At 40.1% G+C, this 27,716-nt stretch overlaps 1 protein-coding gene across 1 annotated transcript; it reads right to left on the bottom strand.

Moving 5' to 3' along the window:
- On the bottom strand, positions 1 to 27,164 carry LOC306769469 (peroxisomal acyl-coenzyme A oxidase 3-like). The gene is made up of 19 exons (XM_079258083.1): positions 27,123 to 27,164; positions 25,563 to 25,735; positions 22,565 to 22,662; positions 22,325 to 22,460; positions 21,043 to 21,117; positions 20,821 to 20,910; positions 20,482 to 20,625; positions 19,620 to 19,708; positions 15,458 to 15,554; positions 9,973 to 10,155; positions 8,413 to 8,535; positions 8,224 to 8,344; positions 8,025 to 8,147; positions 6,055 to 6,168; positions 4,932 to 5,047; positions 3,766 to 3,940; positions 3,628 to 3,695; positions 1,989 to 2,075; positions 1 to 1,060 (listed from the first exon to the last, which is right to left on the bottom strand). The coding sequence occupies exons 2-19, from the start codon at positions 25,680 to 25,682 to the stop codon at positions 941 to 943; spliced, it is 2,079 nt and encodes a 692-aa protein (XP_079114209.1). The 5' UTR covers positions 25,683 to 25,735; positions 27,123 to 27,164; the 3' UTR covers positions 1 to 940.
- Positions 27,165 to 27,716: the final 552 nt, after the last annotated feature.

The following is a 27,716-nucleotide window of genomic DNA, read 5'->3' as shown; positions in this document are numbered from 1 at the left end:
TGAAGTAAAAAATACTTTATTACAAAGGGAAATTACATTAATTACATGTGTACAAGACACATCTCAGACTGAAAAAACATTCCCAAACATTCCGTTTCGCTCATTAGCATGTCCAATCAAACATTTGGCATCACTTCAGTAAAAACTGCACAAAATCCAGTTCAGCAGAATCTGATTCTCATCTTCTGCCCCGTAATGCACACCAGAGAGCAGATAATTTCATTATGTTGTAATCTTGATTTTGCCAAATCAAACATGTATAGAGATTAAAATCTCTAAACTTGTTGGTTTAAACATAAACCAGACTTTCTTTTCACCAAATGGACGCTCCAGCAGCGGCTTGTTCTGAAATCTGCTCGTCATGAATCTCACTGAGATGCTTCTCCAATAAAAGGACTGGTCAGAATCTGAAAATTTCACTGATCAAAACAACAAAACAACTAATGGTTAAACAGATGTAGGTTATGACGTCTTTTCCAGAGGATTTTATACTTGTTTCAAATGAATATTTTCCTGTTATGGCTAAAAAATTACATTAAAGATTAAACTTGATCTAGAAGTCAGTTTTTTACTTAGAAATCTGATAATTTAAGAGCTTTTTAGCCCCACAAAACAAAGTTAAGGCTTATGGGTATTTCTGACTTCATTTATAACGTGATAAAAATGAAGCCTGACATTTCTCACACCGGTGAAGACATGCAGCTTGAGTTGATGAACAGCTGTCAAAGTGACAGTAAGGTGGGATTGATGATCTCTTAATTCATCTAATTCAAAGCAGTTATTGGTCGAGCTTAGAATCTAATAAAGCAGGAGGAACTGCTGCAATCAACCTAATTAGATGCCTTGATTTCACACAGATTTCTTGTGTGATGATATTTTAGGTCAAGACTGAAAGCCAGACACTGGATCCACAAACGTATCTCTGAAGGGTGTCTGGTCTCTAGAGTTTTGCTCGCAGGGATCCGACTGCAGGTTTGTCTGAGCAGAACTCTTTCCACCAGGAGGGACGCTCCAGAACCTGACTGCCCTGCATCACCGTGGACCACATGTTCTTGTAAAGCTGGAGAGGAAAAAAGAAAACCCAGTGAAACAGCTTTAAGACCAAACACCACCTCCAATATGGGGGGTTGTTAAACAGTTAAGACATGGAAACATCCAGATTTCCCAACACAGCACTTGTGGTTCCGAGAAGCTCTAAAAGAAGGAGTCAGATCTTTCCGTTATCAAATGGCAGGTTTCCTTCGCTGGACTATTTCCTCGATGAATTGGCTTGTATATTTGTACAGGACTGGGTCAAAATGAATGGGATTGAATGGATCATGACTGCAAAGTGCATTTAGATGGAGAGGTTGTGAATTGTCTCTAGACAGATGAAATTTAAATAAAATAAAAATTGTTATTTTGAAAGAAGAGTTTCTCTTGCGACCCTTCCAAACAAGTCATTCTGGTTCAGTCTTTTTCTAACTGGACTAGATTAAACCTGTTAGCTGATGCCAGGAGTGACTCAGATGAAGCCAAAAGGTTTTATTAGTGGGACCTCTACTCCTTGAAAGATTGGCAGCTGTCTGAAATGTTTTTATGTGGAAATAAACTTTCACTCTGTGGAAAAATGGACATCAAACAGTAAATGAAGTTATAAAACTTCCCAGATTAATGATTCCTTTCATTCTCGACATTATGTTAAGACACAGCTACAGAGAAAATGTCTTCTGACACCTCGACACAAACTAATACATAAAACAGGACATGCTGCCAAGCTGAAGCTTGTAAAACCACACACTAAAATAAAATATATATATTTTTTATTATTCTTTAACATTTAATATTATTTATTTACATATTTTTTATAAGCGCAGACAGAGAAGTATACGGGGCACATCTCCAATAATCTCTCAATAATCATTAGTTGTTTTTAAAAAAATCATTTAAATTTAAATGATTTAAAAACAGTTTTTATTTTCATTTTGTTCTCATAAAGTGTGCCTTACCTGTCCATCAGCATAAGCAAGTGGTGAGTTGAGGATAAAATCAGTGGGTGCCAAAACATCCACCAAAGCTACAGCATCATCCTTGAGCTGGAGGTAACACAAAGGGTTAAATGTTAAATAGCAGCAGAGGCATAATCAGAAACATCATTTCATCAGTCAGTTATTGTCCACCTGGACTGTCAACATTTGTCAATATTAACGTCAACATACTGTAACTGAGGCCTGTAGAGTCTGAGATGTAATACGTTTTACATCATCAAATACACCAAAGACCATATTTTTCGGGCCACAAGGCGCTCTACATTATAAGGCACATGCCTCAGTTACGGAGTCTATTTATGTCTTCAGGTCAAACATAAGGCGCACCGCATTATTAGGTGCATGCTAAAACGAAAGCAAAACATCAAGTTTGGTTGAACTTTAATCAGAGCAGTACTGGTACTTATTTTAAAACACACACATAATTCTTTTTATCAGTCTGTTGTAACAAATCCGTCAAAGTCGAACAGCTGGGCAATTTCGCCATCAAGCATACCAGGTTCTCTCTCAGGGTGTGTTCAGACCAAACACGTTTTGAGTGTCGAAAACGCTCAAAACACTGAACTCTCGATGCTGATGCAACAAGAGCCGCACTCAGCAGACTAGAGACTGTTTACACCAATGTCCAGCGGTTGTAGTTCTTTCGTTAGACCTCCCGTGATGCCGGGAAGCTCAGAATTAATTTTCTTTACCTGTTATTTCACCGTAGCGGTGGTATGGGCGTGCCTGGAGTCGTGGATCTTCAGAGACGGGGGTGGGTGAAGAAAACCATCTGGTCTCTTTACATACACCTCTCTCAGCCACTATTTCATGTTCTCCTCGTATTACGCCCCCATGACGGTGGTAAAAAGTCCAACAGTCAATCAAGCAGAGTGCTTACTAAAATCGCAACAGATTTTTACTGATTTTGGGATTCAGTACACACATAATGTGCACCAAATTAAAAGGCGAACTGCCAAATTTTGTGAAAAGGAGCAGCTTTTAAGTGCGCCTCATGGCCCCAAAAATATGGTACATTATATCAATTACGGACCATCATCATTTCACTAAAGGATGTGATGGCATATGTCAATAAAAGTCATGCTGAACTGTCTAAAATGAGAAATCAATCGTTTAGGCGGAGTGGGGCCTCAAGGTTTCATGTCTTGCCATGAAAAATTAAATTGATATGACTCATATAAAACAAGATACCTGCACATAGTTTGATAAATACAATGGCAGTCCCATCCCGAACACACATGCATGTATTTGGATTACATATAAGCCACGCCCAATGGTCACAGGAAGAGACTCGTTTTAAAGCCTAAACGACCTGATGTGCAGTCTGTCTACCTGTGAGGGGAAGATGGGCGGGATGTCGGAGAAGGCAGTGGTGACAGGCCAAGCGGCGCTTTGGCTTCCAACGCTGCTTGCAGCTTTAACTTCTGATTGAAGTTTGTTTTGTTTTTGAACCAGTAAACACTGAAAAAGCTTACTGATCTGGAATTGTTTTCTGGGTCAAATGTGCGAAGATAAATGAATGTTTACAACAACTCGGTTTATTTACAACAAATCCCTGGCTGAGAGACCTGACAAAGACAGAGAGAGGACTTTTCTTTACCTGCGAGCAGAGAGTGAGGATGGACATCTGGACCAACTCTGCAGGCCTTCTTCCACTAAAGTAGTTACCTGTACAGAAATTAATCTGTCTTATTAGGCAAATATGATCAAAATATACTGTAAAGATTTCAGTACCTACCCTGGTACAGTGTGGCCATGTGGCTGCTTAGGCTCCATAGCCCATACAGGGCACACAGCTTTCTCAGGACTGGCTTAAGACCAGGTGGTGTGTCCTTATCAGAAGTCAGCTCATGAAATCTCTGGAGGCAGTTCAGTTCAATGAAGGTGATTGCCAAGGACCTGCAGTAGTAAACCTGGATCAATAAACATAAACATTAGAACCTGAAGGCTCCACTTCAATCATTAATTGCAGTTCTCTATTCAGCTACTTCACCTTCAACAGTGATCTTCAATATTTAATATTTACTCAAAATAAGGCTGAGGGAGTCTGTTTAACTCAATGGTCCATATTACACATTTTTTTCAATCATTCCGGATGGGTGAAAGTTTGTATAGTTTACTCTTTTCATTGAGGAGCGGGTGCTGCCAAACAGCGAACAGACCTGTGCAGAGTGACCAGACTGAAAATGAAACGTGCAAAGTTGCCGCCGGCCGATTACTCCCTACACCTAAATGTCTATTATAGAAGACAGTGGATTAAAACATTTCAGGTTAAAAGTAGTATATGATCATTTTTTGGCTGCACGGTGGAACAGTGGTTAGCACTGTGGCCTAACAGCAAGAAGGTCACTGGTTCAATCCTTGGCTGGGGAGGGGTTCGGTCAGTCAAAGACATTCATGTTAGGTTAATTGGTTACTCTAAATTGCCCGTGAGCGTGAGTGGTTGTTTGTCTCTGTGTGGCCCTGCGATGGACCGGCAAGCTGTCCAGGGTGTACCTGCCTTTCGCCCTAAGACAGCTGGGATAGGCTCCAGCTTGCCCACGATCCTTAACCAGACTAAGAGGTTAGGATAATGAAGCTCGAGTTTACAATATTATAATAATACACCTTTATTAATCTTAAATTAGATTGGTGTCACTTCAGCAACATGTTAAAAACCAAACAAGCGCTACATGATGTGGTCCTGTCTGCCACGCAGCATACACATTGTTCAAAAATCTATCTAAATAAAAAAAATGTTGTCAGTTGGGACAAATAATATTATTGATATTGAACAAGAGCCTCTACCATGTAATAACCAAAGTAAATATGGTAATAATCAGTTGGTTTTTGATGGACAGTCATCTTTTTTGGGGGGGGTTTTAGCCTCAGCAGCAAGCATATTTTTGTACGAGTTTGTTCTACCTGGCTATTGTTACGAGCCTCAAAGTCATTGTTGACCAAGGCCCTTTCTTGTTCCAGTCTCTTTTGACTTTCCTCCAGCAGAAAGCAGACCAGCCATCTGTAGGCTGCCAGAGGCACTGAAATCATACAAAAAAATATGGAAAAGCAGCCAACAATGCATTAGAATGTTAATAATGATTTATAAAAAAAAAAAAATTTGCCAGCACAATTTGTGTTTCAGTAGTGTAGGATCACAAAATTACGCCTGTAGTTCGAATAGAACATCTGGAAAGAAGTCAGCATTACAGAAACAGGTCATATCAGGCTACATTCACACTGCAGCTCAAGATTCTTTTCCCTTATGTGACTAATAGATTTTTTTAATGATAGTCTGAAATCATACATTCAACTTCTTCAAATCCAGTCCTCTCACATGTGGTTCTATATCGATATATATCCAATCTGTGTCAACGCGAGCAGAGGTTCTGTCGTGTTTCGTCCGACTTTTGTGTCATCGAAATGAGAAAGACAAAAATCTGCACCAAAGAAGGCAGGACATGGCAAGATCCACAATAACACGCCACAATAACACCGGTAGATCATAACTGCACCACAACTGTTGAATGGATACACACATATTACAGAGTGTATCATCTATATTTACCTCTGTAAAAACAGCTTTCTGCACTTCAGGATCACATATCGTTCACACTGAAGTACAATAAAAGCTGCATTGAAATGATGAGAAACCATGCAAACATATCAGATTTTGGTGCAAAAAAGGATTTGAGCATTAAGACTGAAGTGTGAACGTGGCCTGAATAATGATGATTGTCACTGATTAACTGATTTTGTTCAGCACACACTGACGTGTTACTGAGCCACTTAACGTGGTACAAGAAAAACAAGAGAATGTAATGGTTAATGAGGCTGTCAGTTTTTCCTGCCAATAAAGTTTAACTGCAATCTTACATGCATTTGATTTTCTCCTGAGGTTCACATTTCATTATGAAAATATTCAGCTGTTGATATGATGATGCGGAATAAAACTAACCTGAAACTAACCTTACTCATTTAACCTGACAGCTTAAATATTGAAAGCATAAAAATTATTAAGCTTAAGTTTCTTGAAACGCTAAAATACCTTCTGGGTCGACGCATTCATTTTGTGTTGTTGCCGTAAAACGGCTTTTCAGGATTTGCTGGAAATCATCCAAGAAATCAACAGTATGCAGAGGAGATTCAATCCGAACACCATCTGAAAAAAGACAACATCCAATGACTGTTCATGTTCTTCTACAATCATTTCAGAGACGCTTTTATCCAAAGCGACAATTAGTCTAACACATGTCTTGTGGGTGGGAGAAGGCCGCAGTACCCGGAGAACACACACACACACACACACACACACACACACACACACACACACACACACACACACACACACACACACACACACACACACACACACACACTGGAGAACATGCAAACTCCACAAAGACGTGCCATTGATCAAACCTCCCCTCCTTAAGCCAACGCTCAAACCAGCATGATCTGTTGGTTGTGTTAACTGCAGTCGTCCTCAAATTTATTCAAAGTCTTTCATTAAAGAAAAGACAAAAGATGGAACAATAACTGAAAATAAAAATTTGCTTAATTATAATTAAGTTATATAAGACACTGTTTATTTTCACTTAATTGCATTGAAGAAAAAAATAAACAAATCAGTCCTGGACAAATTAAAGCACTTTTCTGATGAAGAGTGGGACAAAATACTTGTGAAGAGAAAACACCTGAATACAGTGGAAACATCAAAGGATTGTATAACAAAATATTTAAAAAAAATATTCCTATTGAGCTAGAATTAGAAAATAATGTAATGATTTTCATAAAAATCTTATTTACTTTTGTCAATTTCAGTTTATTTCACAGGCAGCTTTTTGTTTCCTTCTTTAATTGGAGGGTATGTACAAATTCAAGGACAACTGTATATTGCTTAAAATCCCCCATCACACCCTGACTGCAGCCAATTATTTCAATGCTCTAACACAGAAAACAAAACATTTAGACACCTAAAATGGGGTTTGGACTTTTGAATGTATATTTTCACAGTTTGCTTGAACTGTTTTTTTTCCCTGATCTCCTACCCTACCTTTTACCTAGCAAAGTTTTATCTGTTAAAGTCGATAACCATCAAGAGGGGTCTGTCAATGTCGATCTGCCAGCAAATGGGTCCATTAGTATCATTATCACAGGAGATGTCAAAGTTGATTATACAGGAGATGGATCTATTGTACGATGGATCCATTGATATGGTTAACCAGACGATGGATCCATTGATATGGTTAACCAGACGATGGATCCATTGATATGGTTAACCAGACGATGGATCCATTGATATGGTTAACCAGACGATGGATCCATTGATATGGTTAACCAGACGATGGACCGTTATTACGTAATCTTAAACAATCTACTTGTACATACAACATGTTAGATGATGCTGGTTACAGTTTAAAGTCATTTTACAATCATCTTAACTCCAGGACTTTGTGACTTGGGCACAGTACCACTTAATCCTAAGAGCTTGAACAAAATTAACTTTCTTAGTTTTTGAAGATGTTTCATTAGAGAAGATTTTTCAGTTCTGAATCTAAATGAACAAGTATTAATTCCTAAACACAGGCTCCACTGTGTCTCCAACCCAGATTGAAGAAGCAATGGCTCCACATAAACTTCTACTTCCACAGTGATTTAATACGGTTCCATGCTAGCAGGTCCTGATCCACAAACAGACCCTAATTTTCCTAAAATCCCAAGTCTAAAAGTTTTATACTGTTAGTGTAATTCTGCCAATTATTTTGGTGAAGGGCATGATCAGATGACTTTTATGAAGAGCAAAAGTGAAAAAAAATCCTATCAAAACAATTCAAAATCTGTCACATGCAGTAAAACAGATCAATCTGAGCCAAGTTGTCGGTCTTTGGTACATCTTTTCTCTGTCCTTGCTCTTCCAAGGACATCCTGATGATGTCCTCATGATCTCTCTTTACACAACAGAGTAAAGACCAACCTCTGTAAACCTGTAAACATAACTAAAAAGGGCGAACTGACCATGTAGTTTGCTGCGAAACCAGCCAAGCAGATAGTTACTGGTCTGTTGTAGCAACACATTGTTGTCTCCTTCATATGTGCAGTTTGGGTCATTGTCATCTCGTAGATCACCAAACCGGCTCACTGAAACAGACATATTTACATCAATCTGGTCTTTAATTGAAAGGGACATGTTTTACTGAATATTTTAGACACTGACTGGCCAGGTATCCATGTCCTCCACAGGCCTCCCTACACTCCTGGATCCCTCTCTGAGCGGTCCAGGAGCCCAGGGGTTTGCTGGAGCAGCCAATGGCATGAATCTCTCTGCCAATCTCTGCCTGTAGAAGATATAAGGAAAACCACGAGAACACGTTTGGCTTTCCAGGTGTGCGTCATGTTGACTTACCTGTCTGTCACTGTTGTCCTTCATCATCTGTCCGATCTGGAACTCAACAAAGTTCATGAAGGTGGATTTGGTGAAGTTTTCCAGAGCATAAGCCGCTGCCAGGTATGGTATCAAACGCCATTGCTGGAAGAACAACCATCGGAATATTAGCACAGCAATCACCCCATTCCCAGAATTCTCTCCTAATGTTTTTTATCTTTTATTTTAAAACAAATCTATTTTTTTCAAATAAACAAAAATAATCCATTAAACCATTTTTATTGTTTTTATTGATGTTTTTACTTGTCTTCTTGGGCATTATAGCAGCAGAATGATGGTCATTGAACTGTTTTATTCTGTTTTTATTTTGGCTGATTGTGTACAGCACTTTGTTTCAACTCTGGTTGCTTTAAAGGGCTTTATAAATAAAGTTGAGTTGAGTTGAGTCTGGCTACTGTGCTGTTTTTTCCTAATTCAAATCAAGAAAAATGATGAGCAAAAAAAGTTTTGTACATTTTATTTGTTTTTAGTCAACAAAAATCAGTAATATCAAAGAATTGTGAGAATATCAATTTAAATTGAATCGGCACCCAAAAAAATCGGATTCGAATTGAATCGAGACAAAAGCATATCGTCACAGCCCTATTGTCGAGCATCTCACATTTTTGGGTACAGAGATTTTTCCATCAATTTTGGGGTTTTCGACTTGATGCAGCAAATTTCCTACGGCTTGCAACACGGAAACAAGTCATGCTTTACTTTACAGTCCTGATTCCTGGTTATTACGTAGAAACTGCTGATGTTGTTTCCTGGTTATTGTTTTTAAATGAGGATGTCTGCTGTAATGTTATATTACCATGTAATAACACGAAAACAAGTCATGCTTTACTTTACAGCCCTGATTCCTGGTTATTATGTAGAAATTACTGATATAGTTTCCAGGTTTTTGTCGCTGCTGTAATGTAATGTTAGTATGAAATAAAATTGAAAAATTAAGTGAATATTTTTACAGCCTTGGTTTGTGGTTATTACCCAGAAACCAATCTTCTATAATTAGGTAATAATGAAATTATCTCAACATAATTATTCCCTTCTTTAAGCATATATAGATATTTCATGACATTTCCATGCAGCTACGAAGTAATTACCACTACTAGGATATTACCTGGCTATTTCCAATAGTAATTATGGTGTTTTACTTGTAATCACTGAGTAATTTCTTCTTTGATTCCATGAAATACATGTACATGTAGTCTATCCTGTCTTGTTAGTGGGATATTACTTGGTTATTTCTACCAGTAATTACTCTGTATTATCTGTAATTACTGAGTAATTTCTTCTTCGCTTCTATGAAATTACCCCACTACCATTTAATTACTGATCTGTAATGTAAAGTGCGACCAAAAATCTTTGCAGTATTTAATCCACGCTGTGCCATGTTGGCTTATACCTTTGTTTTCAATTCATTTAAATTTAGCTTTATTTTTATAATGCCAATTACTCTCCCTGAATTTAAGGGGGGGCTATTGGGATTCTGTTTGGAAATTCATCATTTTTAGTTCCATTTCCCTTTGTTCCTACCTGCAATTGGTACTCCAGAACAGGAACCTCCTCTGTATCTTTGGGTCCAAACTGTCGTCTGGTGGCTGAGTAGCGTATGGCCACAATTAGAGCCAGTTTCAAGTTGATGAGAGCCATCCTGCTGATGTACACCCTGCCGCCTGAAAGGGCACCCAGAGTTGCCCCAAAACGCTTGTTTGGATCCTGATGAAAAAAAAGCAAAAATCACTACTGGGGTAAAAAACCCACCTCTTTAACCTCTTCTCAACAAGGTCGACTTTTTCTTCTCCTGCCTGAAATGACATACCCAAAATAAATTAAGGTAATATTCACATCTAAAAAGGGATATAAGTATAGAGTCTATACATGCTGACAAAAACCAGCAGGATACCGGCCCTCAAGGACTGGAGTTTGACATCTGTGGTATAGACTAATCTCACTGTGGTTTTGTGTTGCGCCATTTTGAAGTGGAGCCATTTTTGTGATGGCAACGTGGTATCTGTTGGAGTCTGCAGACATTGACAGCAAGATGGACACATATTTTTTAGGCCATAAGGCGCACTTAAAAGCCGCTCGTATTCGCAAAAATCGGCAGTGCGCCTTTTAACGTGGTGTGCCTTATGCGTGTGCTAAATCTCAAAATCAGTAAAAATGCGTTGCAATTTTCGTAAGCGGTCCGCTTTATTGACTGTTGGACCATTTACCACAGTCATAGGAGCGTAATACGAGGAGAACATAAAAGAGACTGGATGGTTTTTTTCACGCATCATTGTCTCTGTTGATCCGCGACTCCATGTGTGCCTATATCACCACTGCTGTGAAAAATCAAGTAAAGCACAAGAATTCTGAGCTTGCCATCATCCTGGGAGGACTAACAAAAGAACTACAACTGCTCGACATTTGTGTAAACAGTGAGTTTAAAGTGAAGTCATGGGAGTGGTGGATGAGAGACAACGTACACACCAAGACTGGGTAGCGGCATCGGGCGTGTCACGCCACCATGAGCGAGTGAATTGTGGATGCCTGGAGTAACGTGTCTCTTTCGACTGTTGTTACACAATACATCTCGGAGCCCCACAAGAAAAAAGTTCTGCCACCCCGATGTGTCAAGAACTGTCATCAACCATGTCCGCAAGAACAAAATGAAGTCACTTCCTTCTTTAGGCTTTGAAAACAAGAAAAATGTTCTTGTTTCTCATGGAGTAAGCAACAGGCTTAAAAAAGACCCCATGTATTATTCCTTCCAGAATATTAAGGACATTAACATGGCTACTCTGTCTTTTAGTATGTTACAATCTCTGCAACGCCAGCTGAAATACATTTGGGTAAAGGGATCTGTGTGACATCAAGTAACCCAATGGGTCGTGTGATTTTTCCAGAGGAGGAGCAGACAGATACTCTTGAACCTCAATGATAGCATCTGCAGTAGTATTTGTGTAATGAAATTAGCATAATGAAACTCTAACGTTGCTTTCCACAGAAATGTATGCTGACAGGGAAAAGATAAGTTACAAGTATAAGCTCTTATAAAATTGTATGAGAGCACGGCTCTGTTCAGTGTGCACAAGTGCAGGCACGGAATAAGCAATAAGCATACTCCCAAAGTCCCAAACTCATTCACTGTATTATGCATCCAAATTTGTTGTTTGCTTCATCCAAATGCACTTTAACTTTCACTCGTTTCTAAACACTAGCAGTACCGAGAAAAAAGATGCACACTTATTTACTATAGTGGGTCCGCTCCTTTACCATCAGCCAGGTGAGGAGAAGAGACGCCAAACGGCAGAGGAGGAGTTTGCTGGTGTAGACGGCTTTGTCTAAAAACAGACGGATGGCTCTTTCAGGACAAAATTAGTTTTCAGCATGAAAAGTTAAAAATAAGTCCATAATTTGCGACACAATTCAATTCGGCTTTATTGGTATTGCACCACTTCAATCCAATATAATCTCAGGGCACTTTACAGACACATCTCTCAGGTTGTAGTTTACAAAGTGCAACAGTGTCCAGTGGAGGTCTATAAACAAATAAGGACAATTCGGTAAACTGGAACATGACGGCTTAGAGCAGTTCGAATGAATCATAAAATCTGTCGGTGTTATTTCAAGAATCAAATCAACGCAGTTATTCATAGTACTTAAATATGGGTTGTCAACATTATATAACATGGGGCCTTGGCTGATGCCCTGGTTTAACTTGAATGAAAACTCTATCCACCGTTACTGGGTGGCGAATGGTGCGGACCCACTGCACTACATTAGCTGCTGGGGGCAGAGCAAACTCTGCAACTGTAAAATCACAATGATGTCTGTGTTATATTTATTTCAGTGTTTGTTCAGTGAGAACTGTGGATTTTCATGTTTGGAATAAAACTTGAATCCCCGAAATTATTTACCTTATTGATTGGTATCAATTCAAAATGTTCCCACACTTGAATTCTTTTCCTAAATGGCTCCATCGTAACACAACCGTAATGCCATGGGCCTGAGACAGAGAGCGCTGCTTTCATTCATCTTAAATTCATTAGCAGCGTGTAAATGTTTCAAAGCCCTGCCTGTGGAACCAAGCTAATCACCTAATTCAGTCTGAATGAAACAGTTCTAACATTATCAGTCACATGCTTTTCCTTGACCGAGGCAAGCTGCGACACTATTGCTTCAGAAAACACCCTGCTGAGTATGAAGAGAGCCCTGGAGCCTTGGTGTCACTGGGAACAACACTACCGGTGCCGACTCTACCTGTTCCCAACCTGTTCTCCATGCCTTCCCCCTGGTAAACGAACCTGCTTTCCTTGCCTGCCTCCTGGTAAACCGACCTTCCTTCCCATCCCTGACCTCGTGCTCTGCCTCTGCATCTTGGGGCTGACTGCCTTAACTTGTGGCGATAATAAAGGTCATCACCAACTGTTCCTGTTTCCAAGTGAACTGCATCTGGGTTCAAACCACACCCGTTTCAGTATCAACGTCTTGATCACTGAATCTTTTTGGACTCATGATAAACTATTGTGCTCACTTTAAAAATGGTTCTTTTCTCTCCTCCACCTTACCCCATTCACTCCTCACTCACAACTGAAACTGTTCCCATTTCTTGAACTTCCCTTTGGGAATGAATAAAGTATTTTTCATTTCATTCATTCATTTAATTTCTATTTTAAACTGCAGCTGTCACTCCATTACAAAAAAAAAACCTGGTTTAGATTTTGCTAACTACAACAACCTTCATCTCATTTCTAACCTTCCCTTCATTTTTAAAATTCTTGAAAAAACAGTTGATACTAAATTCCACACTGACTTGACCCAAAACTCCCTCTATGAATAGTTCTAACCCGGTTTTCGTCTCCACCACAGTACTGAAACTGCTCTCATTAAAATCACGATCATGTCCTCATTGCTGCTCAGTATTCTCATTCTTCTTTGATACAATTTCTCACAAAATTATATTTAAGGTCTTCTTTCGGCATCTCCCACACCTCACTTGACTGGTTTAATTGCTGTCTCTTGGGCCACATGCAGTTCATCCAACTCCAGTCACTCAGATCCCACCCTCCCCGTTAGCCCCAGGTTTGAAGACAAAACCTCACAAAGTGATTGTCTGCTACAAACGGATTAAAAGACCACAGGAGCGCGCGCAGTCATCAAAGCTGTGTTGATCAAATTCTCTCGTGTCTCCAATCTGCTGCTGTTCCTCTCACCACAAAATTTATGTGACGGGTGACATCAAGCCCATTTTAACAGAGAAAGTAAGTTTTTGCTACACGTCAGTGCTTTAAGTGATTGACAACAAGTGAAATGAAGAGATGGGCTCAACAGAAACAATGTTCACCCACGTTGCTGCTTCACTCTTCTGGTTATGTTTGCCTTATGCTTATATGGATGTAACAAGCATAAAGAAGTAGGTCTGGGCTATTAGATTTTAATCTCAACTACGATCTGGGTTTTCAACGATCATGAAAATAAAAGAGTGCGATTATTTTTCTCTTTGCAGTTTCCTCTCCTGCTGTCTTCAGCTGCTAATCGAGCATCTCTGGCATTGCAGCGCTGTGCTGTAAACTCCTCCCACAGCCGCTTTGGTTTCATTCAGACACTGTTGCCAACTTGGCAACTTTCCAAACCCCCTAGGTGACTTTTTTTTTTGTTAAAAGCAACTAGCGACAAATCTAGCAACTTTTACTGGAGTTATAAGAGACTTTTCTGGTGTTTTGGCGACTGACTTGAAGGCACATATTGTTCTGCAGTTACTGTAAGGAAGGAGCAGAGGGAGCCTCTCCCGTCCTAAAGCACTCCCAGGCGGCTAGTCTCAGTCGGCTCCGGCTGCAGGTCAATGTAGAATAACTGCAGTAGGTTGTGGAAGTTCACCTAAACATAGTTTATACCATTGTCAGTGACAACTGGCTGCATTATTTTCGTGTAAACAAACACGTGGTTCGGCAAGTTAAATCACTGTAATATCCCTCCTTTACGGGGCGTTACCACAGCAACATGTTAACCAGCTGGTTCAGATCAGCTGTATTTTAACAGGTGAATGAGAGAAACGCGCTGTAGCCTGTTTGCAGTTGTTTGGCATAAAAACTACATCCAGGCCAACATGACATAGTTTGTATAAATTTAGTACATTTAGCAAATGTTCTGAAAAAGAAGTACACATTTTTTTATAAAATGTTTACTGGGTGGGACCTTGGTATAAGCGGATTAAACATCTCGAAACTGACATTAGACGGTTATAATGTCCGACGTGGAATTGAGAACACCATGACACGCAGCGCTGTTTAATCCTTACTTATATCTATCTATTCAGTTTAAATCAGTATTTGCACTTTGTTAAGACAAAGCTTCAACTTTATTTGTTTGTTTTCTCAAATTTGTGGAATCTTAAAGACATTGTTTAAAAGCCACAGTTTAATGTTAACAATTTTCATGTTGTTAAAGATAATGGATAATTGTGTTAAATTATCAATATCTCAATTTCAGTCAAAATAATCGTGCTTATAATTTTTGCCATAATGGAGCAGCCCTAATGTAAAGCCCAACTAATGTGACTTATTCATTCATTTATTACAGAGAGATTTGTGTGGAGAATGCTACAGTATCATTTCCAGTGATGTTAACGAATTATTATTACTTAATGAAAGTTTTTAGCCGGTCAACAACGTGACTTAGCTTTAGCCCGCTTACTTCCATTAGCTGGTTAGCTCCTGTTATCTCCGGGTTAGCTCGATTAGACCTTAGCTACAGACAGCTTGGAGTTCGATGTCAATCATCCACCATGACGCTCACAGCCCCCCTCTCAGCTCAACCTCTTTGCCAATATTTGTATTTTCCGGAAGAGACGACACACATGACCCTGCCAAGATGGCGATGGTAGGAACCGCCCACTGAGCTTCAATTCAGCTCTTCAGAAACCTTTGGGTGACGTCACGGAGGCTCCATCCATCTTTTCCTATAAAGTCTATGATTCAGACACAGAACTGGGGCTTCAGATGCTCTATTTACCTGTTCTATCCATACTTACCTTAAATGGTGTCACATAGCGGCCATCGGGAGAAACATCTCCTGTCCGATTCAGTAGGTTGTCCCGTGGGATTCTCACATTGTGGAACATTGCAAAGCTTTTTGGACAAAAAAAGAAAAATTAAGAAAGAAATTACGATAATGTAGTTAAGAAAAGCACAGTAATCCTTGTATAAATAAAGTTATAGTTTTTCTATGGCAGTATTGAGTTATATCCTGAATTCAATGAGACCAAAACTAATTCTTAAACTAAAACTGACTTTCATAAGGAAAGCATCAAAGACAGCTGACAGTTTCATTCTTATTTTCTCAACTTGGTTTGATCATATCTAGGGCTTTGCCTTAAAATAGCTTAGGACTTTAACTCCCAAATTTAAGATGAATTGCACAAATTATTATAAAAAACTGGCACAACTGCTCTTGTTGGGTCTGTAGATCAAACTTGTCCGATGGGAATTTTGAAAAATTCAAGATGGTGGCCATATTTTCAAGATGGCTACTAAATCGACTAAAAATTCTTTTTGCCTTTTTATATTAGCTATAGTTTTGCTAGTTTGGTTACTCCTGTTTTCAATTCCTCTGTTTTCAATAAGAGCCACCATCCTATGGAATTCCAAAATTTCTTAAGTGACCCGTTTCACATTATGTACATTTCCTGTATATAATGTTTCTGATACAAACCAAGTACGGCTCACAAGACCCCTATGATGTATACAAACTCGGGAAGAAAAGTTCCCTTTCCCGGACGCAGGTTACCGGGACCCCCCTCTGGAGCCAGGCCTGGAGGTAGGGTACGTGAGCGAGCGTCTGGTGGCCGGGCCTTTACCCATGGGGCCCGATCAGGCTCAGCCCGAAAGGGTTACATGGGCCCCACCTCCCGTGGGCTCACCATCTGCGGGAGGAGCCGTAGGGGTCTGGTGCAATGTGAGCTGGGCGGTGGCAAGAGGCGGAGACCCTGGCGGTCCGATCCCTGGCTGCAGAAGCTGGCTCTAGGGACGCGGAACGTCACCTTTCTGGTGGGGAAGGAGCCTGAGCTTGTGCGCGACATTGAGCGGTTCCAGCTAGATATAGTTTGACTCACCTAGATGCATGGCTTGGGCTCTGGAACGAGTACCCTTGAGAGGGGCTGGACTTTCTTCCACTCTGGAGTTGTTCATGGTGAGAGGCACCGAGCAGGTGTGGGCATTCCCATCAGCCCCCAGCTTGGTGCCTGCACGTTGGGGTTTACCTCGGTGGATGAAAGGGTAGTTTCCCTCCGCCTCCGGGTGGGGGGACGGGTCCTGACTGTTGTCTGTGCTTACGCGCCGAACAGCAGTTCAGAGTACCCACCCTTTCTGGAGTCCTTGGAGGGAGTGCTGGAGGGTGCCCCTTCTGGGGACTCCATTGTTCTGCTGGGGGACTTCAATGCTCACGTGGGCAATGACAGTGAGACCTGGAGGGGAGTGATTGGGAGGCATGGTCCCCCTCCTCTGAACCCAAATGGTGTTTTGTTATTGGACTTCTGTGCTCGTCATGGATTGTCCATAACAAACACCATGTTCCAACATAAGAGTGTCCATATGTACACCTGGCATCAGGATTCCCTGAGCCGCAGTTCGATGATCGATTTTGTAGTCATATAGTCGGAACTGCGGCCACATGCCTTGGACCCTGGGGTGAAGAGGGGGGCGGAGCTGTCAACTGATCACCACCTGGTGGTGAGTTGGCTCAGATGGTGGGGGAGGAAGCCGGTCAGATCTGGCAGGCCCAAACGTGTTGTGAGGGTCTGCTGGGAACGTCTGGCTGAGTCCCCTGTCAGAGCGAGCTTCAACTCCCACCTTCAGCAGAGCTTCGAACATGTCCCGAGTGAGGCGGGGGACATTGAGTCCGAATGGGCTGTGTTCTGTGCCTCTATTGCTGAGGCGGCAAGCCAGAGCTGTGGCTGTGAGGTCATTGGTCCCTCTCAAGGCGGTAATCCCAGGACTCGTTGATGGACACCAGCAGTGAGGGATGCCGTCAAGCTGAAGAAGGAGTCCTATCGGGCCTATCGGGTCCCTGTACGACAGGTGTTAGAGCTTGGTCCACATTGCCGGTAGTAAGTCGGATTCGTTTCCGGTGAGGGTTGGACTCCACCAAGGCTGCCCTTTATCACAGATTCTGTTCATAACTTATATGGACAGAATTTCTAGGCGCAGCCGAGGGGCTGAGGGGATCCGGCTTGGTGGCCTCAGGATTGGGTCCCTGCTTTTTGCAGATGACGTGGCCCTGTTGGCTTCATCTGGTCGTGATCTCCAGCTCTCACTTGAGCGATTCACGGCCGAGTGTGAAGCGGCTGGGATGAGAATCAGCACCTCCAAAACCTGAGACCATGGACCTCAGCCGGAATAGGTTGGATTGCCCTCTCCGGGTCGGGAGTGAGGTCCTGCCTCAAGTGGAGGAGTTTAAATATCTCGGGGTCTTGTTCACGAGTGAGGGAAGGATGGAGCGAGAAATCGACAGACGGATCGGTGCGGCGTCTGCAGTAATGCGGACTCTGCGCCGGTCTGTCGTGGTGAAGAAGGAGCTGAGCCAGAAGGTGAAGCTCTCGATTTACCAGTTGATCTACGTTCCTACCCTCACCTATGGTCATGAGCTTTGGGTCGTGACCGAAAGAATGAGATCTCGTATACAGGCGGCTGACATGGGTTTCCTCTGCAGGGTGGCCGGGCTCTCCCTTAGAGATAGGGTGAGAAGCTCGGTCATCCGGGAGGGGCTCAGAGTAGAGCCGCTGCTCCTCCGCATCGAGAGGAACCAGTTGAGGTGGCTCGGGCATCTGGTCAGGATGCCTCCTGGACGCCTCCCTGGTGAGGTGTTCCAGGCACGTCCCTCTGGGAGGAGACCCCGGGGAAGACCCAGGACACGCTGGAGGGATTATATCTCTCGGCTGGCCTGGGAATGCCTCGGGATCCCCCCCCGCAGAGTTGGCAAACGTGACTGGGGAGAGGAAAGTCTGGGCTTCCCTGCTTAGGCTGCTGCCCCCGTGACCCGACCCCGGATAAGCAGCAGAAGATGAAGATGACGATGAAGATGAATGTTTCTGATCATCTTTTCTTGTGCATAAATGATTCAACATTTGAGTTTCTTTTTTGTTATGTGTTCAATAAAGTTGCATTTAATTATTGCTTGTTTATCCCTTGCTTCTTCATGTGGAATAAACAATTTGCCTGTTTTAACTATACAAATGGAGATGCAATAAGACTGTTGTAAACAATCAAAGAGGCTAGTAGAGCACTTTCCCTTTCTTTGACTGCCTTTAACAGGTATTTTGCTTTACTTGGCAGCTATTTTGGATGTATTGGTGGTCAACATATAATGAATAATAACGATGTATAAATTAAATACAATGCAACTTTTAGAAAATGGGAGAAAAGTCCGCTAAAGTAGTCAACTACATTCTTTTCCCTGAACCAATATGCGTTTACAGAGGCTATCGGCAGCCACCTAGAAAAATTGCTGCAAACTTTGATTTCATAATTTTCATCAGACAGATTTGATTAAAGAAAATGGCCTAGAGAGAATATGTGCACAATTTTAACGCTTGTATCAAAATCTATACAACTGTTAATGTTATCCAACAGCCGGATAACATAAACAGGTGGCAAGCTGGTGACCTTCAAAGGTCAAATTCAAATTTGTTTTTAAACTGGAAAAATTCCTTTAAAAGAGACAACATAAGATCACAAAATACAAAAACTAAAATCAAGTAATGGAGATAAAAGAAAAAATGTGACAGAAGAGATTCTAGGTTCAGATGCCATATTATACTCAAGTAGAAGAAGTGTAACTTAAATATCTTAGCAGTCTGACAATGTGTTTCTGGCAACAGATTTAACTAAACTATTAAAAACAATAACACGACGAAGGGTCTGTGTGCAATGCACAGTTTAACAGGACATGATCTGATGTAGTCTAGATGCCAAAAACCAATAACCCTGAACTTAATAACTGGGTGTGCTAATCTGATCTGTCTTTGTGTGGAAGCTTTTAGGCTGTTTAAGATAACTCTTAGATAATTCTTCATTAACCAGGGGTTAACTTAAATATTTTTTTTTGTGTACAAAGACCCTTTTCTTTCTATAAGTCAAGACAAACACAGAGAGTAAAACAACAGAGGCAGGTTAGCATGTCATGCTGAGGCCACCTACCCATTATCCAGGCCATTCTGACCCAACTTCTTCCCCATGTCTCCAACCAGCACACCAGGCAAAGCCAGCAGGGTTTTAGGATCCCTCACCTGGATCATACAAGGTGGTTCACTGAAACCTTCATCATCTACACTACACTAAAGGAACACTGATCAAATGAAAGTTCTTTTTCTAAACACATTACATAGTTTGAATTTGTTCCAATTCAGTCAAATCTGTTTCAAAAGATCTGTATCTCCAGTGATAATTAATTATAACAAATAAAGAGAGCAGATAAAGAAACTAACAGACTGTTCCAGACCCTCAGTTTGATTAAAGTCCATCTCTGTAAACTGAAGAATATCTAAAACCAAGTTTTACAGAAACATTTGCTCCGTTGCAGAAAATGAAAATAGCTGAAGTTATACCACTGTTCAAATCTGGCAACAAGCAATAATTTTAAAACTTCAGGCCAGTTTTGTATTTTTACCTAAACGTTTCAGAATAATACACTGTGTGAAAAGTGTGTAGGCTAACCATTGGTTCATTAATAATGTTACATTCTTTGTGGAATTGATTCATGAAGTGGAGATAACTTTTATTTATTAGTTTAACCCTTCAGTCATTATGGAAACCAAGTAAGACAAAAACAAACCAAGTGGCCAGGGGTCTTCCAACAATGCAATAAAATCTGTAAACTGTAACGCAGAGTTAGGCGGGACTGGTGCCACACCTAGACAACGGTTGTCCATTTTTAATCTAATTTTCATGACTGCAAGGCTGTTATGCAAAGCTGCCAGTTGACTCAGTTACGTGAAGAGCTGTAACCTCCCAGCAGATAACACAACTAGACCTTTGCTTTGTGCTGGTAGTAGAGTCTTACCGGGACGACGAAGGAATGCAGTCCATGGCAAACCTGGTCAGGTGTGAAGAGCTGAGCAAACACTACAGCATGGGTGGCTGTTTTACCCAAGTTTCCTACCCAGAACTTGGCTGCCTCAAAATCTGGAGAGCTGATTACAAACTCCTGCAGACAAGACAGTACATGAGTTTGAATTTTAACATTGATCAGCTCCTAAATCATGTTTTTCACACACACATAAATCTACCAAATATGTGGAACTAGCTCCCTATTCACAAATTTGTTTCCTATTTGGAGTTCTGGATGTGCTCTTCAGTGTAATTCACCTGAACATGGAAATATGGAGAAAACTGTGCAGACCTGAGTGGACGGGTCATACATGGCTGTGGTCCTCATGGCTCTGGTGTTGCTGCCATGGCTCAACTCTGTCAGTGCAAAACATCCATATGTCTGAAAATAGAAAGCAAAATCTACTGTACTTGTAAAGATCTGTGGAAGACATGAACACACCTTTTCTTATCTCCTGCTTAATTAATCAAGCTTTAAAAAGCAAAAGGAAGAAGGAGCTCTTTATACTCTTACCGTCATGTCTTGGGTGCTTTCAACATATTTCTTGTGTCTACTTGATCCTGAATTGGCAATGGTTGCACCAAACATCTGAAACATGTTTGACATTACCTTTCTACAACAAACAATTTATTCAACATTCAACAACAGAAAATAGACAAACAAAAACACTCATCCTCACTTATGAGAGACTCTGCATCTCTAAATTGCTCTTTTTAAATAATGTAAAAAACAATAAATAATATTTCTTAAAAACTCCATTAGACCCACAAGCACTATTGCTTATATTATCAACAGTGAAACAGAGTGAAACTCTGTGGGGATATTTTATTCTTTAGGTGATCTACAGACTTTTGCCAAGCAAACTGTATCCTGTCCAGAACGTTTACAATCAGCCACAAAATGTGTTTATATTCACTGACTGTCTATGGTAATTCCACAATGAGCGATCCATGATAACGCCACTAGTTGCAACACTTTCTTCATATAAAAAAGTTAACTATCACTGCTATGTTGCAAGGAGACCTCTATTTTAAGCTGGAAATTATGAGGAAGCCACTTTACTGTCAAATTTTTCACAAATAGAGGAGCTTTGACAGAAATGTCCAATCAGGAGCAGCCAAAGACCAACAAGTAAGCAAAAAGTTCTACGCGTATCTAAATAAGAACCAAAAATAAAGGTATTCTATGGCTGGAATAAGGTCAAGAAGATGTTTTTATGTGTTGTAGTGAGTTGGAGTTGGTTTTGTGAGGATGCTAAATAAAATTGTGAAAAAATACTGTCCTTAGGACTGAAGCTTAAAAGGGTTGAGGTTCTAAATGCATTTTTGCATTAGAAAAAAACTAAACTAAAACAAAACAGGCAAATCAAAAATGCAAAAAGAAGAAAACATGGATTGGAGTTTTAAGGGTTAACCCTGATTAGCTATCACATCTTCCCTCAGATGTTGGCATTCCTGTTTTACTTCCACTTCCTACTTCAGACTTTGGTTTCCTTCCTCCTGACAGGCCGGTTTATTTTCTGTTTGTTTTTGTAACATCAGCTGCTAAAAAACGGAGGTCATACAAACATTTATGTCTGAGCTTGATCTTTAACCAAACACCAGCTGGATGTTATGTCACCACAGCTTCCAGTCTGAATGAAAATGTAACTGGGAACATCTGAAGGTCCTGTCATAGGAAATCCTGAGTCCCATTTCCCAACATTTTGGTCTAGTTCAGCTATGAAGAAATCATTTACACAGACAGATCCTTACCTAGTAAATATGTTCAACTAACAGACACTCATAAGACTCACCCCTTTGTTGAGGAAGAATTTAGCAACCAAAGCCCAGTCGTACATGCCCAGACAGTCATCTAGGGCCACAGCCTTCCAGGGGTTGGCCATGGCTTCTTCTACTGTCATAAAGTCGTAGCGAAACAGCTGCTTTGCTCTGCAGATTTAGTTTGAAATATTAAAGATATGAAACAAAGCGAGGTAAATGAATCTTACAGAATTTATTGAAAATAACGGCTCTAAAAGCAATCCAGCTCCTGCCTGAGAAAGGTCAGCTCCCTCTTCTTCTCGATGGCCACATCCTCTCCAGGCTGACGGGCAAACAGAGGATCATTCTCTAGTGTCTTAAAGATGCGTTGCTGTAGCAATAAGAGGAGACAAAGTCAGAAATGACTAAAAGGACACATGAACTGTTTAATAGTTTGAACCTAGAAGCACTTAAGGAACGAAGACCTCCGCCGAACCATTGTGATTTTTTTTTTTTGCCAATGATTGTGAACAAAAGTTTTTAATAAGACATAGACGTATGGCATAGACATCTAAATATAGACATCATATACATAGACGTACGTTAGACGTATGGCAAAATTATCTCTATCTTCTTATTATAAATGTAACACATCTGTGTAACACATCTATGACAACACGTGTTGTTATACATTTGTTGTGTATATCAGTGTTACAAGTCCATAGAGGATCCTGGGTAACACAAAGAGGGATTAACTATTCAACTCGTCAGAAGTAGAACTAACAGCAGGTAGTGTGTGCCTGTGAACTTTACAGGTTAACTCATCAATCTGATCAGGAAAAATACAACCTGACAAGTAGAATCACTGTAATACATGAAATGTATTTCAGCAAAATATATTTTATGTTACGTAAAGATCCTTTAAAATTCATATATATTCATATATAGCAGACCTACATCTAGGTGGAACAGCTCAACCTCGCGCACCAGCTGAGGGAGTCACTGAGGGAGGCCCCAGTGACCCACGTCTGAGCCAGGGAGCCTCACTTCTTATGTTGGTTCCTTTGCCCCCATTAGCACCTTATTTAAGATCACAAGCGAGAAATCTGGGTGTCATTACTGATGGGGCGCTTTAATCGGACAAGCTGATCAGCTCAGTGGTTAAGGCTGGTTTCTTTCAGCTTCGGCTCCTAGCTAAAGTTTTACATAATAAAGACTGATCTAGAGAAAGTCATCCATGCTTTTATCACCTCGTGTTTGGACTACTTTAACTCCCTATATGTTGGTATCAGCCAGTCCGAGCTCAGCTTATTCAAAACACAACAGCTCGTCTCCTAACCAGGGCAAATAACTGTGAACACATAAAGCCGGTGCTGTCCTCACTTCACTGGCTGCCACTTAGATTCAGAATTGATTTTAAGATTCTTTTATTTGTTTTTAGGTCTTAATTTCTTGGCACCACATTATTTATCTGACCTTTTGCAGTTGTGGCTCCTACATTGTAAAACACATTATCCCAGCCTTTTAATTTTTAAACACATCTTGAGAGCCACTTGTTTACCCTGGCCTTCTGCTGAGCAGAGTAGTTCACTATTCTGTTGGTTTTATCTGTTGTCATTGTTTTCTGTTTTTGTTGTTAATAATTATCTTATGGCCATTTTATTTTTGTACATTTATTAGTTTCAGCTGATCATCTTTGTGAGCTCATTCCTCTTTAAAGCACTTTAGCTGGTCGTTGACTTTTAAATGTGCTATAAATATAAAGTTGACATTGACGTGAACATTACAGCTGGATTTAGAAACGGGACCAGAGGGAGCAAGAAAAGATCTTAGTTGGAGACTAAATATATATCTTTTACAACATCAAGAATTTAATACTTTATTAGAGAATATCTTGATCATTTATTTTTGGCGAACATTGGGTTAACAGATAAAGTTGGAACTGTCTGGGAACCCTCTAAGTTATTGTATTATAAGGAGGAGAATTATTGTCTATTTAAGCACAATAAAAAGAAAGCAAGAACAATGATTAAAAGATCTTGAATCCTAGCAAAAAGAATTTGAGAAATCAGTCTGAAAAACACACTGACTTGTTATTGAAAAAGGTTTGTGACTTGAAACTCCAAATAAAGGAAAGTTAGCATAAGAAGGCAGAATAAGCACTATTTAGGTTGAAAAGTAATTTCTATGAGAGGAAACTATTGGTTACAGTTACATCAAAAGGAGACCAGCTATGCCATAGCAGCTGTTAAAAAGGAGAAGGGAGATTTGGTGTCGAATGTAGGGATATTGACAAATTTTGCAAATTTTTAAAGAACAATTTTATAGATTTGAGGTGTGCAAATTTTTCCGCTCAAAGCTACTGCCCCTTTTACAGACGTATGTGTTGCATCACTCCTGCCTTTGGAGGGCATGTACACTGCTGCTTCAGTGGTTAGTTCACACATAAATGCACATAAATGCATCTGTAAATATGTCGCCTTTGTTCATTATAATAATTTGTTAGAATTCTGATTGTAGAGAAAACATCTGAACTTCTTATCTGCCAAGTTTGCTGACTTTGTCTTGTTTTGGTCGCCAAGACCCACTTTGTGAATACTTCACATCATTTTGCAGCATTCTGGTGGCCCCTGTGGGCACTTTGCACAACTACATTGTCAGTTCCAACATTATTGTTTACTTATAGAATTGTGTTATTTTTTTTGGGTGTGTCATGTACATGCATTTGTAATTATCATGTTTATTGAACAATGTTAATTTAATACACCATCGGTAGCACTGGTCCTACAGAAAGAACTATGTAAAAGTTCCTAGAGAAATGTGATTAACCCAAGACCAATACCCTCTGATGCTGATATCTGTGTTGGGGAGTTATGTGCCAGAGACCAAAGTCATCCTGCATTAACCAATAGACGAGTTTTCTCCTGACTCGTGTGCCTTTTCTTCTGTTTCAGTAATTATTGTTGCAGCGCTGCTTCAGGCAGTGTGTGGAGCACATTATTTAAAAGGTCCGATTTGTTTGAGTAGTGCAGCATGAATGCAATGTAGGTCCATAAGACTGGTGTTGCCCAACAGAACCAAATCCCAAATCCTACCGAGTCTAGTGGACTATCCTAGTGTGAATGCTCCCGAAAGGTTCTTTCTAAGGTTCCCTGCATATACACACCATAAATCCCCACACTAACTAATCCAGAATATTCTTCTTTCTCAGATTAAACAGAAACTAGATGTTTTCTAGTGCTCTAATAGGCGCTTCAGACCAGATCCAGTGAGCAGAGGACCTGATGTTACCTTGAACTGCATGATTTCCTCTCCATCTATGAAGCGGAGCATGTCCTTCCAGTTGAAGGAAGCTTTTTTCCTGTATTCATCCAGTGGACCACTGGGGAAATCAGCCACTTCATGGTCCATCTTATTCAGTTCTAGCTGGTGGAGTTCACTGCTCAGGATTAAAAACACGGTTTCTGAAAAGAAGTCAGACATATCACAGATGTAAGATGCACTGCGCTATTTTCATCTTTCTGCTTCAGGTTGTGTTTCCTGTGAATCGTCCAATCGGAAGGCTCATTATTGGCACAAAGACTATTGGTTAAACTGCGAGTGGAACAAATATAGCATCAAGATGCAACGTAATACAAATATAGTTTTCTACTGGCCAAAAACCTGATCACTGCTACTGGCTTTATACTTTAAGAGAGCTGTAACCCAAAAGCCCCTCTATAGTTTGAGCTTTGTATTATACGTCTTTGACGGCATTAACATAGACTTACTTCTTATAATAAATGGTACTGAGCTGTCGAAAAATTGACATTAATGAAAACAACTGGAAATGAGTTTCATAAACATTCAGTAATACCTGATAATGTTTCTAATTCCAGCAAACCCCTTGTTGATCTGTTAACATGGACATGTTATGTGTTTTAGCGTGATCACAACCTCGCAGTGGTGGAAATGAAACTCGAAAATTGTGAGGGTGAATTTGAGGTTTGAAACTTTACAAAACAAAAAGCAGTGTTACATCCAGATATCACTTGTAAAATGATGTTTTCAGAAGACTTTTACATTTCAAAAACTCAACTGTCAAGGTTTTAAAACTGTTTGCAAACATTCAAACAGAAGTTTTCAGATCTTATCTTAGAACTTTTTGATGTTATTTGCAAACTGGATATGTTTACAGAGATCCAATTTTTTTTCAGACGTTCAAAATACTTTTCAAGGTTTCAAAACTTTTTTTTCCCCATTGAAATTATGACACGATTCTCATCCCCATACAGGGTTTGCTGTAAGAATCTATGTTGGTCCATGACTTCTGAACTACCTTTCTGTAAAACAGATGGGTACGGATTTTCAATTTTCTGATGACACAATCCCACACACACACACACACACACACACACACACACACACACACACACACACACACACACACACACACACGCAACCCTAAGTATCTCTGAGGTATAATGAGATCGTCTATGTTAAAGATGCCTGTGGTTAAATATTGCATTTGATTTTTTCAATTCAACTCTTATTAAACAGACTTGGGTCTGTAAAAAAAAAACCAAAACACAGGAGTGAAATTATTTGAACAAGAACGTCACAATAAAAACGTTTACGTGACTTTATTACAGTGTAAAGTTATTCTTTAAACAGGAAATTTTGCTTGACACAGAAAAAAACATATTAACCAAAATAAAAACAACATTATTGTAAACAAAGAGTTTTCGCAGATCCAAATGTTAAATTGATGAACAGCAGTGACAGGAAACCACAGAAGGCGAAGAATGATGAAGAGGACACAAAGGACAGAAATGTCCTCCAGCTGACATTGAACAGTTTCCTTTTTCTTACCTGTCTGCTGTCTCTCTGCTTTTCTCCTCTTTGCTGAAGGACTGAACTCTGAACTGCACTAAAGGTACTTCCTGTTGTTGCTGCGGCACCATAGACATCATATATACCATAGATATCATATATACATAGACGCCTCATTGAGCGCTGGAGAGTGAACCACCGTCGCCGCCATATTGGATGGGTCTCCGCTGTCGAGTTTTGCTGCAGCGTCATCGTAGTTTCCCCACAAAACTTTTTTGTGGAACAACGCGTATATATTACACACTAAAAAAAACACTTTTCTACATAATTGGTTGATAAATAATATTAACACAGTGAATAATCTCCTGAATGCAAGTGAATTGTTAGAATTATTATGATATTATTATTAGAATTATTCCTACACACCAAGAACCCAGTAGAGGAAACACAGGATTAAAAAGTAGAAGTAGAAAAAAAGCGTAGCATATATGAGTAATGAAGCAGAGCGCTGGAGGATTTACTGTACTGCACAAAAGACAATCATGAGACAACAAGTGGGGAGAAGACATTACATTTAACAAAGAATGAATGAAGAATAAAAATAAAAAAAAACTAAATTAACACTAATACACA

Source organism: Telmatherina bonti (assembly GCF_933228915.1).
Source record: "Telmatherina bonti genome assembly, chromosome: 18".
Classification (NCBI taxonomy): domain Eukaryota; kingdom Metazoa; phylum Chordata; class Actinopteri; order Atheriniformes; family Telmatherinidae; genus Telmatherina; species Telmatherina bonti.
The sequence above is the reverse complement of the archived record's forward strand: the minus strand, read 5'-3'. Positions and strand labels throughout refer to the sequence as shown.

Coding starts and splice junctions, on each gene's coding strand:
- LOC306769469 (XM_079258083.1), bottom strand. CDS start 25,682: ATGGACCATGAAGTGGCTGATTTCCCCAGTGGTCCACTGGATGAATAC. Junction 22,663..25,562: donor AGGAAATCATGCAGTTCAAG/GTAACATCAGGT, acceptor TTATTGCTACAG/CAACGCATCTTTAAGACACT. Junction 6,169..8,024: donor GTTTCGCAGCAAACTACATG/GTCAGTTCGCCC, acceptor GTCTTTTTTCAG/ATGGTGTTCGGATTGAATCT.